The following is an 18,718-nucleotide window of genomic DNA, read 5'->3' as shown; positions in this document are numbered from 1 at the left end:
GATATCGATCATATTAATTTAGAGGGAGTAAACCAATGTTGTGATTGAATCTTCAGTAATCGATAAATCATAATAGTCAAGAGGGCTGTAGTTCGTGCAACTATGTGAATGGGCCTACCCCTTTGTGTACATCATATGAAAGTGGTGATTTCAAATTAAACTATCTATGAATCTCTCTTTGATTAACAAAACTTGACGTATGAGTTGAAGGGTCATTCAAGTGGCACAATCATACTCAATCAAGATATCGATGTATTGTGAATGAGGTTGTGTTAGTTTCTACTATTAAGCTTAATAAATGCTTGGAGCTTCAATGAATGGAAAAGAGCAAGTTGGGACTTAGAGGGAAGTTGTCAAATTTGATGTGATGTAAAAGTGTTCAATGATATAAAAGTAGGAATTTTACATTGTGTGGGGGAATAATAGACAATGTTTCATTCCCACTTGAACCATCCTTGGAAAAGGAGATATTCCATGACCCTCATGGGCAGATAAGTACTTATATCTTTACATTTATCTATTCATTTATTTGTAATTCTATACATAATATAAAGGTCATTTGCTTTGATCTTTTCTTTTATGTTTGAGGATATTCTTACAGGAAAAGAAGGTTGGTACTTCAATGTGCTACCAAGTATTGTGCAGACTAAATCTAATGATAGTAGTTCCAAAGACCCTGATGATCAAGATGGATAAAGTGTGGCTCTTGATGCAAGTATCTTTGATAATTGAGATTATGAGATCCTTCTACATTAAGAGGGAGTATGACACTTCTTCGAAGGAAATGTTGGAGCTTAGAAGATTGATACTCAGAGGGAGTCTAGAAATCCATGTGGGTGACTGCATGATGTTGATGGGCCTACTCCTACATATATCATGAGGGAATGATGAGTTTGTCAAGCATCCTTGGGAAAAGAGAGTTTCTGAGGAAGTAACAAGAGGACCTGACATCCTAGGATCAATATTTAGAGGGAGAAATTTTGAGGTGCAATCCCTTATGGATGATATCTTCTCTATGAGGAGAAGTTCTAAGGGGAAATGTTAAATCAAAACATTTTAAAGGTAAAACTTGATATGTTGATTTCAATCTATATCTGGTTATATAATTGTTGTTTCAGATATGTAATGAAAAGTGACGATCTTTCATTGACATATATAAACAGAAGGTAATCATTGTAAAGTGACAATCTTATATATGATATGCTTGTTATCATGGTTTGTTGGGTCGAAATATGTCGAACACCATGATAACAAACAAATAGAAGGTAATCTTTGTAAGGTGACGATCTTACAAATGATAGGCCTGTTATTATGACTGTGTTATCAGAAGTCATGAATAACGAAACAAGGTTTGAGCTTCTCTAGACATTGCTTAAGTGCAAGTAGAGATTATTTTTGGGCTTCTCTAGACATTGCTTAAGTGCAAGTAGAGATTATTTTTGGGCTTCTCTAGACATTGCTTAACTGCAAGTAGAGATTATATGAGCTATCTCTAGACATTGCTTAAGTGCAAGTAGAGACTATGTGTGCTATCTCTAGACATTGCTTAAGTGCAAGTAGAGACTATGTGTGCTATCTTTAGACATTGCTAAAGTGCAAGTAGAGATTTCATGTGCTATCTCTAGACATTGCTTAAGTGCAAGTAGAGATCATTAACTGTTCATATTGTGTTGCTTATATGATGATTTTGGCTTAATTAATGTTTTACTTCTCTCTAGCTAAAGAGGGATTGTTAATGTTTTAGTGTCAGTAGAAGTAAAACATTGATTTGTGTTTATCTTTTCAGATAAATTGTTATTTGTGATTCTTCTATATATAATATATATTATATATAATAATATAATATATATTATATATAATAATATAATAATATTATATTTTATTACATATATGGTTAATATATTAATATTATATATATGTTAAAGATAATCTAAATGGTGATTAACTATAGAGACATGCCTCTTCATGTCTCTGAAGAGACATGTCTCCTCTCATATTATACATAAATGAGATCCAAATCTGCATTTGAAAATCATCAATTACAATGGAAATGAAAGTACATTTGCAGAAACGATCTAAGTTATTTTAACATCATCAACCAAAGTCGCAAAACCAAAAACCCATTGTGAGAGTTTGGGAAATCTTGAAAAATAGATAGGGGAAAATGTGGTCATGCTTACAAGGGTTCTATTCTATGCTCCACGGAGTTTCCGGGACGGGGACGTTTTAGGGGACGGGAACGTGTTTCCGGTACGGGTACGGGTCGAAGCCAAAATTTAGGGGACGGGACCTCAGGGGACGGCTATAAAATATAGGGAATTTTAAATTTTTTATATATGGAGAATTAGACTTCTTTAGAGATATATTTCTGATATGCATACCATAACAATGATAAATCATAACATTGATAAACCATTCACCATAGAATACATGGAAATTGAAAACTATTAAGATTAGAATCAAAATGAGAATATGATATGATGATATATCCGAATATCGCATACAATTAGCAAAAATGCCCAAAGGCTCCAAGTATCAATCTATCATCATCATGCATGAAATGAAAATCAAAATGACACAATGAAAGTAAATACTAGAAGTGTAAATGAGATGTCCAACTCCATAATAATCAAAAGCAATAATGTATCTGAGTATCTGAAAAGCAGAAAGCCAAATATATGGCTGTCCTCTAGGAATCTAAATCTCTATCTAAATCAAGATCATCATCAATCTCATCCTCTGAATCACTGGCAGGGGTAGGCAGAGGGTCCTCATCCAATGGAACTCCAAGCAGCCCTGGGGGTGTGTTATCCTCATCAATCTGCAATGCATCCTCAGGATTAACATCCCAACGTAGTGCTGGAGTCTGTCGATACTCAAGACTCTGTCGCTCCTGTAGTCGCAATACACTATGAACAGCCACAAGCTTCTCTGATCGTCTAGAGGTAAGGTTGTTCCTCTTGACCGATTGAATGAAGCTATATGTAGACCAATTCCTCTCTGCAGCAGAGGAACTCGCAACCTGTGAGAGAAGACGGGTGGCAAGGGCTTTCAGCTCAGGTGCATCTCTACCATGCCATGTCCACCATCCAATCGGGTCCTTTTGAGCTAATGTAGCTCTATCAGTCCTCGCCTCTGGTCTACCAAATGTTGGACCACGAAGATTGGCAAAGTCAAGCCATTGCCCTCGAATTTTTGCAGCATCCTCTGCACTATACATTTTTGAAAGGGCCTTGAAGAAGCCGTCCTTCACCTATATTGAACAAACAAAAATTAAGAAGTGAGAACTTAGAGTTTATAAACTTTACAAATAAAATAAAATATTTAAAAATGTATTATAAAATCAGAATTCTTTAATAAATTAAACTCACCTCCTCATCATTAGATGGAAGCACTCTCCCAGGCCTTGGTGCATACCATTTTGGATTGACTGCATAGGCTGCCATATGAAGTGGGTTGTTCATAGTGTTCCACCTTTTCATTACAATGGGCTTAAGATGCTCCTCGTAGAACTCCAAAGTAGGTTCCTTATCTTTAACAGCTTGCTTGATCTGCCCAAGCATGCTATCAAAAGTCTCATAAATCTCTCCAAGGCTAGGAGAGTCAGTATCAGCATATCTAATGACCTGCACAATAGGGTCAATGAAGGAGCAAATGTATCTGCAAATGAAAGAAAATTGCAAGTGAGAAACATAATATGTTAAAAAAATCAGCAAGTGCTTAAATCAATTTTTTTTTTTTATTAAATCAGCAATAATAACAATTATGATATCCACCAATTCTTAAGTTTCTTACCTCATTGTGGTCCACCAATGTTCATCTAGGATTCTTCGTTTGACAAGTCTTCCATCTGGGGTGCTTGATTCATGCCATCTATTCCACTCTGCATTGACCACCATGGATTGTAAGGCCTCTTGGACCTCAAGCATCCTCTCCAACAAAATGAAGTAGCTAGCATATCGAGTCTCCACAGGCTTGAGGAATTCTTTTTTGGAAAATGTCCTAAATAATGCAAGAGATGTGTGATGATTGCAAATAAACATTTGCACGTCTCTAGCCTCAAACACCATAGTCTTTATCCAATCAATTTTCCCAAAGTCCTTCAAGGTGTTATTCAATGCATGTACACAACATGGGGTCCAAAAAATGTGTCTATAGGTGCTCTCTATTATCAATCCAGCTGATTTACACACACGGGCTGAATCAGTGACTACTTGCACAACATTTGAAGTCCCTACCTCTTCTATAGCATCCTTCAAAATCTGAAATTGGAAGGATGCATCCTTCTTTTTTCCCGAACAATCAATGGCTCTAAGAAAATAGGCCCCTGCTGTACTAGTGACAATAAGATTGATGAGTGGCCGATGTTTGATATCGGTCCAACCATCCATGATAATAGAACATCCATCACTCATCCATGTTTGCCTCATATCCTCCATCAAAATGTTTACTTTTGAGTACTCTTTGTCAAGGATAGTGGTGCGTAATTTAGTCTCTCCTGGTGGTACAAATGAGGGACCAGCAGCATAAATATCTTTGCACATTTGTTTATAGAATGAGGAACGAGAAACATGGTATGGTATGCCATGAGCAACAAGAAATCTGCCAATGGACTCTTCAGCTCTATCTTTTGCTTGTATGTTAAATAAATCAGCCACATTGGTATCTCTCTTAGTCTTGGCCTTTCCCTTCCCTTTACTAACAGTGCTAGTGGGAGTCAATGAGGGTGTGGGTGTGCTACTCATAGGACCCCCGGATTTCAATAACTCCCCCTCCACATACAACCTATTGGCCTCAAGTTTTTCTTCCTCCGTAATTTTTTTGCAACCTTTCACCCCTTGCCCACCTATCCATAAAAGATGGCAATACACTCTTGTGTAGCTCCCAAAATAATGCTTCTTACATAAATGACACTCCCATTCCCTACTACCCCCCGAATTTTTCTTCTTATTCTTGTCTACTTTTGTGGCAAATTGTAGGAGAGGTTTCTTAGGGTTGAATGGGCCTTTGGCATATTGTTTTAAGGCTTTGGAAGGGCACTCAAATGGATTAGGCATAGGGACATCTACATTAGGCTCATCAATGGCTGCCCTAGGTCTTTTTCTTGGTCTTTGTAATTGTGACACTTGAGTTTCTTGCATGGCAACTTCCATGCTATCACTACTTCCCTCACTCTCACTGCTGCTCATGTTTTTGCCTTTGGATTTTACAATGATTTATAGTATACTGCTGCAAGTTATAGAAAAAAAAAATATTTCAATGTTCCATTAACATGCCCTCTTTATGTCATTGAAAAAAATGAAAAATGACAACAAACAACAATGAAGTTTGAATCAAACAAAAAGAAAATAAAAAACATACCTAGAATGAAGTAGAAATGAAGGCAAAACTTTCTCTTCCACCTCCAAAACACACTCCTCTTTTGTTGTTGTTGAATGTTCAATGTTTTCCTCTTCCTCTTCCCAACTTGCAAACAACTCCAAATGAGCAATGAGCTCCAACTTTAACTATTTAAGAAGACACATTAGGGTTAACAACTTAACATCCATGTGGGCCCTAGGCGGAATAGAAAAGATTAAATTTTTTTTAAAAAAAACCATTTTTTTTAACTTTTTAACTCACCCATGGCCGGCTGGAAAATAGGGGACGGCGTGGGCAAAAGGGTACGGGCGAGGGACGGGAACGCCGTCCCCGGTACGGAAATCCGTACCCAAGTTTCCTACGAAATTTTTTTTTGCGTTTCGGGGACCGTCCCCTTTCCCCTCAAAAAGGGACGTCGCAGGGTACGTCCAAAATCCGTACCCGCGTCCCCGTTTCGTACCCGGTACGGGTACTAGGGTACAGAGGCAGGGGACGCGTCCCCGTGGAGCATAGGTTCTATTGGCTCTCATGTCCCAGAATATTCCAAACCCATAGAATTTATAGCAGGGGGACACATGAATAAATGTCATGTTGGATCTACATTTTTTGGCGATTGTTGTGAAGTTCAACAATCTAAGCAACAAAAAAAAATGTTTACGGAGTCCAATAAAGTCCAAATTCGTTCTCATTGTGGATGCCAAGATCACCTTTTTAGTAATTGCTTCGACCTACACCCATGTACATCTTGCACTTTGCATACTCATTCTGCCAAACATTGTTATCTACTAGATCTACCTTTGAAATCTACGAGGCATATGAATTTTGGTTGCATAGATCATAAAGGTGGAGATCTAAGGTTGTTTTGTTAACCAATCTTGGTAGAGAGTTCAATCTATTATTAACATTGAAAATGTGCCTAATCATAAATGCAATAATGCTATTCCTCCAAAACTTTCTAATGATCTTGTAGGTATCATTGAACCTACATTAATCACAGTATATTTCCAAGATCCTATTCAGTATATTTGATAAGCATTTAATTGTTGAGAAGATTGAAGTGAATCTACATCTCATGGCAAATGATTTTGCTAACATTGGAGAAGCAATTTATGGTCATTATGATGATGCTGGTCCTTACAATGTATTCCACTTATTTAAGGCTATGGAGATGACAGATGTTGCCTCTTGTTCAGTAACTCCATCAAGGAAACAATGCTATTGACATTTTCCTCTCTCAACTGCCAATGGGGAAAATCTTGTGTACATGTCAGATTCATGTGGACATGCCCTGTGATTGGTATGGTAGTTACAGTTCAATGAATTGATTGCACTCAATGTGTGCTATTTCAGAAATAATTTAGAGTTTCCTTAAAATGATAGTTGATGACTCATATTGGCCACTAAAGTTTGGTCTTTTTTTCATACTGCAACATAGACAAATCAAGTTCCAATTTGAGACCTGTCAAAGTAATAGGTTCCATATTAAAAGTTGAGATCTGTCACACACTCATTATTAAAAGTTGAGATTTGTCAAATAACGGGTTCGTTATCAAGATATGAGATCTATCAAAGCAATATGTTCATAAAAAATTGAGACATTCAAAGCAATAGGCTCGGTTATCTAATTTTGAACCCTGTCAAGGTACCTAGTTAGTTCAAACAAAATTTATGATCTATCACTGTTACAATTTTTTTTAGAAGCTTTAAATCAGCCAGCGACTATTCTCACCAAAGTGCTTAGTTGAGAGAAGTTTGTGCAATCAAAATATTGGTTGGTTTCATGATGACCTCTTTAGATTAAGAGGGGATGTTAACATGTTAATCTTTTGGGTTAACATATCTGTAATGTATTTTTCAGTTTAGTTGGTTATGGCAGTCCAACTGTTTTCTGCCTGTAAAATAATGATGTAAATATTTCTTCAAAATGTAATTTCATGATATTCTGTCCTTTTTGGGCCTAATAAGCAAGAAATCCTTTTAACTATGACGGGGTGACCTTAAAAAATATTTTGCCACCAACTTTTTTTGGTTTTTGAGAAACGTAATGTACTTTTTAATGATTTTTTTTGTATTAAAAGAGTTTTGCAACTGATCTTAGTTAATTCATTGCACTTGATATCTTGATACCTACTTTTGGACATGGAAGTGCACTTTCATTATTGCACTTGATATCTTGATACCTCTTTTGGCAATGGAACTGCACTTTTCTTTTTGGCTGGCATTTACTGTAAATGAGTGCCACGGTAGTATCTCCAGGCTCACAATTTCCTCCTTTCCCACCCCATTTTTTTCATAGTTTTGATAATTCAAAACCAAGCTAGAGGTTTGGTAATAATTATAATACAAGCTCTACTAACAATAATCTTCTTACACCCAACAAAAGGAAACTTTTGTTTCATTCTTACAGTTCGGAGGATCAATCATAATATAAACCCTACTGACAATAATCTTCTTACGCCTAACAAAAGGAAACTTGTGATTCACTCATACAGTTTGGAGGATCAATTTGCAAAAGATGATAATGAAAAATTGTTCGGAAGTAAGGTCAGATATTTTCATAAAACCATTTTTGCAGTGGTATCTAACGATTATCATTACATTCTTATGATTTCATACACTGTGCTTCTTTAATTAGTAGACGAGTATAACACAAGCTACATTATAAATCCCTTTAAAGAGCTCCCACATTTTGAGTTTCCTAATTCCTTTTGAAGCAGATTGAATATGACGTTCCACCATGTGGTGCTGCCGCTCATTCTCCTGGTGATTGCATTGACATTCGTGAAGCCAACATGGTCATACCACATGGTGGGAATGTAATTTATAGTGTGGGACACCAACATACTGGAGGAGCTGGTATATCACTTTATGGCCAGGTATGAATTTCATATCTCAATAACTTATGATGACTCATGGGTATATTAGAAAGAGAGATTTTGACCTCCTTGATTCTGAGTTTCTAGCTCTGTTTCAATGACTAGTTCATGATTATTGTTTTCTTTCCAATCGATGGTACATTATATATTTGATTTAACATAACTTGTAATGGTTAGGATGGTCGGGAGATGTGCACATTTTCACCACTTTATGGTGAAGGAAGAGAGCCTGGTAACGAAACTGGTTATGTTGTTGGAATGAGCACGTGTTATCCAAAGCCTGGGAGTGTACAGGTACATAGTGGGGAGACACTGAAAGTACAATCCAAATATACCAAAGATCGCGGTCACACAGGTGTTATGGGTCTTTTCTATCTTCTTGTGGCAGACACTACTTAAAACAGGGCTCTCATCAACTGTTAAGTTACTAGTAAATATTTGGCGTTCTGTCTGTAACACTCATAGCTTTTTTGGGTTTATCTTTTTAGATTTGAATTCTTGTGCTGCCTCCTATATATTACAGGAGAGAACATTATGATCACAACAGCTAAGAAAAAAAGATATTCTTGTTTGATGTATTTCTCCTCACAGACTGGGAATTTCAGATTTAAAAAGATCAGAACAAATTTGCATTGGAGTACCAACTAAAACTTATTGTCTTAAATGCAAGAACAATCAGGCCTGCTTCTTGTAAATGGGTATCTTCTAACTGTCCTCCTATTTGTCTGTGCCCAATTGCAGGGTTAGGATTGGCATATTCCATCAATAAAGGGAGAGAAGGAGGTTATTATTATATTATTATATGAAATGCGGCATATAGAGTGCCATATTTAGTGTTCTACCTGGGACGCTACCTATTCCTAATAGCTGATTTTAAAATAGGACTTTTATCTAAAACTTCTTATCCTAATTCGGAAACTGCTCTCTCACAGTATTACACCCACTAGTTACTCTGGTAATTGTTTATTGTTTAGCAGGAACGTGCAGTAATGATATTTATATAAACAATATTTATTATATACTATGTTGTTTTTGTATATGGTATAATAACTTGTCTAAATAGCGAAATCTTATACCATTAGAATATTTGCATTTCGATGGAAATGGTTATCCAGCTCTTATCATAAGCGTCAGTGATAGTAGATGAAGATTATTTTGTACATTGATGCATCCTAAAGGCTGGCTATTATTTCTTCTATTAGTTCTATTATTAATGGACAGAAGAAAGCTCTACATAATTCATAATTATTCTAAAATTAAAATATCTATTTATGAACGTTCTGTTAACAACTCTCTGTTATGATAAGAATGCTTATCTTCGTCAAAGAGTGCAATAGAATATAAAAATGTTAAATGATAACCAAAAAAAATCTGTAAAAAACTTAGATAAGACTTAAAAAAATAAATTAAAAAATCCTATTCTAGAAACTTGGACAGCCACTTTATCTTTCAATTTTCAACATTCATATATATACGTATAGAGTAGAGTAGATGTGCTTTGTTACCATTAATACATTTTGGGAGGAGAAATTTGCTTTATGAAAGAACAAACAATACAGTCAAAATATAACCACCAAAAATCTGTTCATGGGCAGGGGGTGTACATAAAAAAAGAGAACTTAGGTGTCACAAGGTTGAATTTTTAGTAGAGGATTTATGTTTATAGAGAATAAATTCTTATGCTAATTATAATTAGCACTTGCACCCTTAATTATGACTAATACTTGTTTACTCAATTCCTTTGATTGTAGGTGTGCATATAAAAAAAATTCCAGTAAAATTTGATTTTCTATGGGTCCACTTTTAACATTCTACTCATTTTAAGGTCTTAAAAATGCAAAATGTGGGACTTTAAAAAATAAAATTAATAGTCCCTTTTCTATTAATTAAATATTGAAGTTACATATTCACAAAAAAAGAGGTCAGGGGATACAGGATCACCTTGCGAAAGTTCACACAGTAGAGCTGGAAATCATACAACTATTTATAAATAAAAAATAAAAGCAGCCCTCAGAGTGTCTATAAACATGAAACATGTAAGTTTCTTTTAAACAACATTGTGAATGTAGATTCAATTTCTTTCAGATTTAGAGTAATGAATGTCAATTTTTCAGAATTTCTTGATTATAGGTTTCAATTAGAAATAACGGTCATATGTCAAATGTAGATGAGATGTAAATTCAATATTAATAAATATTGAATCTTTCAAGCCTGAATTTTGCTTCTAGTAATAGTCGATCTGCACTATATATATATATATATATATATATATATATATATATATATATATATATATATATATATATATATATATATAATGTTGAATGGTTGTGTCCTTGAATAGACATGTTTCCACATGATGAAGATTAGTCCATTTAGGACACATCCTTTCTTATGCACCAATTCAATACAAGGAGAGACCTGATTACTTAATCGGGATTAGTTGTGATTTTATCCTTGACCCAATAATAACATATATATGAGATCATAAAGTTTGAAGGTGACCACACTTAAAATCTGATTTTTTTGCTACATCTGATCATCACCAAAAACATGAAACAAATATTGTTAGTAATGTATAATATGCATGTACAAATTAGTCAATATACTTCGACTGTTATGATGTTATGATCTGGTATGTGAATGATAGGTGCATATAATTTATCATTCATATATCTCACCATAGCTATCATAATTCAACACTCCCTCTTAGCTAGGGAAGATAAAGATCTAACCATGTGTGTATGTGTGTGTGTGTGACAATAGGCACATCTATTGTGAACAGAGATATCACCTAACTCATGATATATAAGTATATAATATGCTCAAGCATATTAAGTCACATGACATTCTTCTTCTATACCCATGTTATGGTATGTGCATTGACACCATGTCTCCCATGATGTCTACGACAACAAATCATGACATACCTATAGAAACACTTATCCACCATGGTTATCTCACAAAGACCACAATGATTTGATATTAAGTCTCAAAGCGTTCAAGAGATACTATCGTGACCTCTCCATGATTATCAAGTACATGATATTCATCATGATAGAGAACTAATCATTATAAAGTCGTCATCTTATGATGCAGGAGCATCTTGGGTTTGCTTGCAATCTTGCATGTTTGGAGGGATTATGGTTAAGTGTCATGGAGCTTGGTAGATACTAGTGCTCGGCATGGTCTAGGAGCTCAACATGGTTTGGGAACTCGGCATGGTCTGGAAGCTCAGCATGGTCTGGGATCTTGGCATTGTCTAGAACTCAACATGGTCTATGGAGCTCGACTTTTCAGAGGAATTTACTAGTGCTCAGCTTGGTCTTGGTTTTTATTAGTGTCGAGTTATCTGTGAGCCGACTTTTGGCATTTAATTTATGTATGAGTATTTAATTTAGTGTTGTAGCTGACTTGTGGCTCGACCTATATTTAATGTAAGGGATTTAATCTAATTTTTAATAAGTTGGGCTGAGTTGTCGCTTAGTTGGGTATAAGTAAGGGATCTTGTAGAGTCTTTGGGAGGAGGTTATTCATTACAACTTGGAGAAGGGGATGAAGTGTAGATGCAAATTTTGACGAGCTAGGGTTGTGGCTTAGGAACTAGAGAATTGCTTGGTGGACCTGAAGGTACAAGTGTGAATTCTTCTTGGTGTTCTTATCTAGTTGTAGATCTGGACTAGCTGGAATTGGCGTGTGCTAATTGGATCTTATGGGATCTTATAGAATTGGTTTTGTAATTGTTGTTTGCAGCCAGGCATATTGCATGTAATCAATTATTATAGGAATAAAGAGCTATGATTTGGTATCAGATCTTGTATTATTGTGTTGTTTCCACTGTGTCGTTGTTTGTTAGGGGCTTGGATATCTCCTTTGGGGACTCTCCTACCTTGCACTACATCTGGTGGTATTAGAGTGAAGGTTTTCTTGAGTGTGTAGACAGATCGCCAAAGTTGACGCAATTTGCACCAGGACTTGTAGAGAAGGTTGATCTTGTGGATGATTGATCTTCTAGATTAGTGGATCTATTGCTTAGGGTTTGCTAAAATTGTGGAAGATGCCTCCAAGAAGATTGGACCCTAGGGCAATTGATGATCTTAATGATGTTGTGGAAGAAAGGATCTCAGAGAAGATGAGAGTAGAGTTCAGATTTGAGATTTTATTGATGAAGAGTGACATAATCGCTTGTAAGTGCTTTAGGTGGTGTACCTAGGCATGTGACGTAGAGAGGGATGAATAACTAGGGCCAAAGGCACACCCAACTATCCAAACCACCTTGCAATAGTTAACATAGCAGAAACATAACACATAGAACAACAACCAAAGGAGGAAGAAGAGAAAAACACTTATTGATTCATCAAATAATCCACATACATGCCTAGCTATAAGGCCTTTTGGGTTACGACCAGATACAAAATATATTCAAGATCAAAGATCCAACATCAAATTCGCAGTTCCAGATACATATGCAACAAACTTTCCAAACTTTCACGTTATGCTCCAGAATCCTTCCAAAATTACTCTTAACTCTAAGCCTAAACATTCTATATATACTTGCCAAAACAACTTACATATCATTCTAGAACATTACATAAGAGGAAGGCTAACCCAACAATGGTCTGGACACATCCAAAGAAAATACCTTAACATAAATGTTGTGATTGAAATAAATCTCACAAGTCGGCTTGCAGAAATCACGTCCAAATGCTAAAACTTAGCATAAATAGGAAAACTTAGCACATGAAGGGTCACTCGGCATACACTAGGTACCTTGGCACATGAAGAGTCACTCAACATACATTGGGTAACTCAGCACATGAAAGAACACCCAGTCAACACTAGATTGCTACAATAACTTGGCATCCACTAGAGCTAGAGTAACTCATTAGAGCTACAGTAACTCGGTATCCGCTGGAGGTATAGTAACTCGACATCCATTAGAGCTACAGTAACTCGGCATCCACTAGAGCTATAATAACTTGGCATCAACATGCATAATAAACAAAAATGTGTAGGATAACAAGGCAACCTAGGATGTTCCTACATCAGACAACCATGATTGAAAGAAATAATTCTCTCGAATCATTGAGATGTCACAATTTGAGTTGAATCTAACTTAGATTGAGAAATACATGAAGCAAATTCAATAGGTCCATTCTTCCACTTCACCACATATTGATAGTAATCTTTTCCTTCTGTGGTCTTGCCAACTCTCTGATCCAATATCTATTCAACTTCTTCAATCTGCTTCTTAGGATAATCTTTTGATATAACAACTTCATCATCTGACTCATGATACTTATACAAATCAGCAATATTGAATATAGGAGATATGTTTATGTCATCAGGTAACTCAACTTCATAAGCATTACCACTATCAAACTTCTTCAAGATCCTAAGCTTACTATATGTTCCAATAAGAAATCTTCCTTTCTTTAAATGAACCATCACCTCATCACCAACTTCAAAATCATGATGTCTTCTAGACTTATCAACATTCTCCTTATACTTCTGATTACTTTGTTCAAGCCTCAACTTCACTTCCTTATGCAAAGACTCCATAAAATTAACAAATTCTTCTCCTACAACACTTCTCTTTTCTTCATCAACAATATCTCTCAAATCTGATATACCTCTAAGCTACATTCTAGTAACAATCTCAAAAGGTGTTTTCCTTGTACTCCTATTCATAGAATTGTTATATGCAAACTCAACTTGTGCCAACACTACTTTCCAATTACTTGGCTTATCTCCACCTAAACATCTCAACAAATTACCCAAGCTTTTATTCACAACCTCTGTCTGTCCATTTATCTGTGGATGAAATCTAGAACTAAACTTCAACTTAGTACCCATCGTCTTCCATAAAGTCTTCCAAAAATAACCAATAAACTTACTGTCTTTGTCAAAAAGAATACTTCTTGGTAATCTATGCAATCTCACAATCTATTTAAAGAAAAGTCTAGCAACATGCTCAACATTTGATGTCTTCTTACATGGTATGAAATGAGCCATCTTAGAAAATCTATCTACTACAACAAATATGGAATCTTACCCCTTCACTATCTTAGGTAATCCAAGAACAAAATCCATATTGATGTCACTCCAAAGTTTCTTAGGAATAGTAATAAGTGTATACAAACTAGTATATTGACTCACTCCTTTTGCAAGTTGACAAACTCCACAACTCTTTACAAGTTTTTGAACATCCTTATACATTTGTTGTCAATAATACTTCTCTTTCAACAAACTCAATGTCTTGTCAATTCCAAAATGTCCAGCCAATCCACCACTATGCTTTTCCTTAATTAGATTCAACCTCATAAAACTTTTAAGAATACACAACTGAATGCCTTTGAACAACATACTTTCTTGAATGAAATACTCATCATACTTACTTATGTGATCTATCAGATTTGGTGCTTTGCACTCTCTTCATGCCTTAGAAAAATCAGGATCAACATTATATAACTCTTTCATTTCATCAAAACCAAGAACTTCAACCTTCATTTTAGTCAACAAAGAACATCTTCTACTCAATGCATCAACAACTCTGTTAGTAACTCCACTCTTATGCTTAGTAACAAATGTGAAACTTTGCAAGTACTCAACTCACTTCATATGTCTCTGATTCAATTTATGTTGACTTCCCAAGTATTGTAAAGCTTTATGATCAGTATACAACACAAACTCCTTAGGAATCAAATAATGTCTCCACTTTTTCAAGGCTTGAATAATAGCATAAAACTCTTGATCATATACAAAATATTTCCTTTTAGCATCATTCAACTTCTCACTAAAGAAAGCAATAGGTTTACCTTCTTGACTCAATACAACTCCTATTACACTACCACTTGCATCACATTCAACTTGAAATATGTTATTGAAATCAGGTAAATCCAATATAGGTAACTCAACAACCTTTTGTTTCAAAGTCTCAAAACTCTTATCAGCTCCATGTGTCCATTTAAATTCCTTTTTATCTTCTCTCATTGTCTCAGTCATAGTATTACAAATAGAACTGAAATTTCTTATAAACTTTCTATAGAAACTAGCCAAACCATGAAATGATCTTACCTTACTCACATTCTCAGGTGTAGGCCATTCCAAAATTGCTTTAATCTTCTCAAGATCCATCTTCAATCCATCATCTAAAATCACAAATCGCAAAACACAATCTCCTCTTGCATAAAAGAACACTTTTTTAGATTAATCAACAATTTTTCCTCTTTCAACCTCTGTAATACTTGTCTAATATGCTCAAGATGTTCTTCCTTAGTCTTACTGAATATCATAATATCATCCAAATAAACAATCACAAACTTACCCAAGAATCTTTCAGAACTTCATTCATCAATCTCATGAAAGTACTAGGTGCATTAGTCAAACCAAAAGGCATAACCAACCATTAATACAAACCATCTTTTGGCTTGAAAGTGGTCTTCCATTCATTAGCTTCTCTGATTCTAATATGATGATAGCCACTCTTGAAATCAATCTTGGCAAAATAATTTGCTCCACTCAAACAATCCATTATGTCATCCATCCTCAGCATAGGAAACCTATATTTCATTGTGATCTTGTTAATAGCTCTGGAATCGGTACACATTCTCCATTCTCCATTTTTTTTAGGTGCTAATATAGCAGGGACAACACATGGACTCAAACTTTCTTTAATTAATCCCTTTTGTAGCAATTCATGCACTTGTCTGTTAAGTTCTTCATTCTCTGTAGGTGTTAATCTATATGGTGCTTTGTTTGGAAAACTAGCTCTAGGAATCAAATCCATACAATGACTTATGCTTCTTATTGGAGGTAAACCATTAGGAATATCATCAACAACAATATCTTTATACTCATTCAGCAATTCAGCAATTTCTACTGTCACTTTGTATTACCAACTTCTACTACTTGGTCATTACTACCAACACTCAGTCCTGTAGGAACTATAGCAAAACAAACTTGATTCTTCTTTGCTTCCTTTTCAAATTGCTTTTCATTAATCATGCAAAATTTTATTATAGTACAACTAACCTCATCTAGACATTCATTTAAAGGCAACAAAATTTGTTTATTCCCATTCACCCAAAGAGTATATTGATTCAATCTTCCATCATGCATAACATATCTATCATATTGCCAAGGTCTACCCAAAAAAATATGACAACAATCTATAGGCATAATATCACACAAAACTTCATCAAAGTAATGTCCAAACTTGAACTTCACAAGGCATTGCTTACTTACCAATATCTTATGCTCATCTTTGATCCATGAAACATGATAGAGTTTAGAATGTTTCGGCCTCTACAATTGCAACTTTGTAACCAGCTCTTTTGATGCCAAATTTGTAGAACTTCCACTGTCAATGATCACTTTGTAGCATTTTTCAGCCATCTTACATCTTGTCTTAAAAAGAAGTTCTCTTTAAAACAAGTTCCTCATCACTTCCCTTATTACATAAGGTTCTTCTCACCATTAGATTTTCTCCAGCCTCAGGTTCACTTGGTGAACCCTCATCATCTCCTTGAATAACAACATTTCTATTACCTTGCCCACTTTCAGAGAATCTACATTCAAAATATCTATGTTCCTCTTTACCACATCTGAAACAATTACAGTGAAATCCACCTCTAGAATAAGAATTACCTCTTCCTTGGTAAGATCCAATACTTCCTCAGTATGAACTACCACCTTTCCACTTGATCTTGTCTATGTCATCACTCTTTTATTCAAAATTTCCTTTATCATACACATAACTGTTAGATCTTCCACCTTCTCCATAAGATCTACCTTTGCCTCTCTGAAATCTGCCACCTCTACCTCTTTGTCTTTGTTTATGCTTCTTTGTCAAGATTTCCTCAGCTTTCAAGACATATTGATAGGCTTCTTCCACGCTTTCCAACTTTAGAAAGTTTATTTCATTTTGAATTCCAGATCTCAATCCATTTATGTACCTTGAAATTTTCTCAACATCATCATCCACATGTCCAGATCTGATGTCCAATCTATAGAATTCCTTGGTATACTCTTTCACAGTCATGTCTTTTTGTCTCAAATTTTGCATCTTTCTCAACAAGCTAACTTGGTAATCAACAAGAAGGAATTGGTTCTTTACCTTGTTCACCATCTTCAACCAAGTTCTGATCTTCTCCTTTCCTCTCCATTGTCTATCAATTTGCAAATGCTCCCACGATAGTGATGCATGACCTTTCAACCTAGTGACTGCAATCTTCACCTTCTTATTATCAGGACTATTTTCATACTCAAATAACTTCTCCATATTTGAGATCCAATCCAACATAGCATTGGTATCCAATTTTCCATCATAAGGAACAACTTCTACAACAAGTTTTGAATTTTCCCTAGACAACACTCTCAACAACCTTGCTTCATCTTGGTCTTCTTTAGGTTCTAGATTAGGGTTTGGTGCTATTGCTTCATCATCACTTACATCATCTAGATGTGCTCCTCTCCTTTGGGCTATCTCCATAGTACCTAATCTGGCTACAATTTGTCTCAATATATCTAATATTGCATTATCAACATTTCCTCTACCTTGAACCATCTTTACAAATCAGGGTCTTGCAAGATCATAACCCTTTGCAAGGTCAAATCCATAGATCTACAACCCTACAACCTTTTTCATTCATGGTTCTACATGATCCAATCACCACAAGGATGAACCTTACGCTTTGATACCACCTAACATAGAGAGGGATAAATAACTAGGGCCAAAGGCACACCCAACTATCCAAACCACCTTGCAAGAGTTAACACAGCAGAAACATAACACACATAACAACAACCAAAGGAGGAAGAAGAGAAAAACACTTATTGATTCATCAAATAATCAACATAGATGCCTAGCTATAAGGCCTTCTAGGTTACAACTAGATACAAAATATATTCAAGATCAAAGATCCAACATCAAATTCGTAGCTCTAGATACATATGCAAAAAACTTTCCAAACTTTCACATTTTTGCTCCAGAATTCCTCCAAAATTGCTCTTAACTCTAAGCCTAAACATTCTATATATACTTTCTAAAATGACTTACAAACCATTCTAAAACATTACATAAGAGGAAGGCTGACCCAACAATGGTTTGGACACGTACCAACAAAAGATCTTAATATAAATGTCTCGATCAAAATAAATCTTGCGAGTCGACTCGTAGAAATCATGTCTAAATGCTAACACTCGGCATAAACATGAAAAATCGACACATGAAGGGTCACTCGACATATACTAGGTCACTCAACATACACTAGGTAACTCAACACATGAAGGAACACTCGGTCAACACTAGATTGCTATAGTAACTTAGTATCTACCAGAACTAGAGTAACTCGACATCCATTAGAGCTATGGTAACTTGGCATCCACTAGAGCTACAATAGCTCAGCATCCATTAGAGCTACAGTAACTTGGCATCAACTAGAGCTATAGTAACTTGGCATCAACATGTAGAATGAACA

General features: G+C 35.4%; 1 protein-coding gene and 1 pseudogene across 2 annotated transcripts in view; one reads left to right on the top strand and one right to left on the bottom strand.

Moving 5' to 3' along the window:
• The window catches only part of LOC149540933 (uncharacterized), a 40,826-nt pseudogene extending 31,949 nt beyond the window's left edge, over positions 1–8,877 (top strand). The window contains exons 7-10 of the transcript XR_016356537.1: positions 5,644–5,824; positions 6,413–6,553; positions 8,079–8,237; positions 8,415–8,877. The product of XR_016356537.1 is annotated as an uncharacterized LOC149540933 (transcript). The remainder of the gene's footprint in view (positions 1–5,643; positions 5,825–6,412; positions 6,554–8,078; positions 8,238–8,414) is intronic.
• LOC149540934 (uncharacterized) lies at positions 2,595–5,864 on the bottom strand. The gene is made up of 4 exons (XM_089801991.1): positions 5,362–5,864; positions 3,796–5,229; positions 3,372–3,660; positions 2,595–3,253 (listed from the first exon to the last, which is right to left on the bottom strand). The coding sequence occupies exons 2-4, from the start codon at positions 5,187–5,189 to the stop codon at positions 2,690–2,692; spliced, it is 2,247 nt and encodes a 748-aa protein (XP_089658117.1). The 5' UTR covers positions 5,190–5,229; positions 5,362–5,864; the 3' UTR covers positions 2,595–2,689.
• Positions 8,878–18,718: the final 9,841 nt, after the last annotated feature.

Source organism: Cupressus sempervirens, chromosome 9, assembly GCF_028749045.1.
Source record: "Cupressus sempervirens isolate cs-2001-9-10 chromosome 9, ASM2874904v1, whole genome shotgun sequence".
In the NCBI taxonomy this organism is placed as follows: domain Eukaryota; kingdom Viridiplantae; phylum Streptophyta; class Pinopsida; order Cupressales; family Cupressaceae; genus Cupressus; species Cupressus sempervirens.
This window is presented reverse-complemented; position numbering and strand designations above follow the sequence as displayed.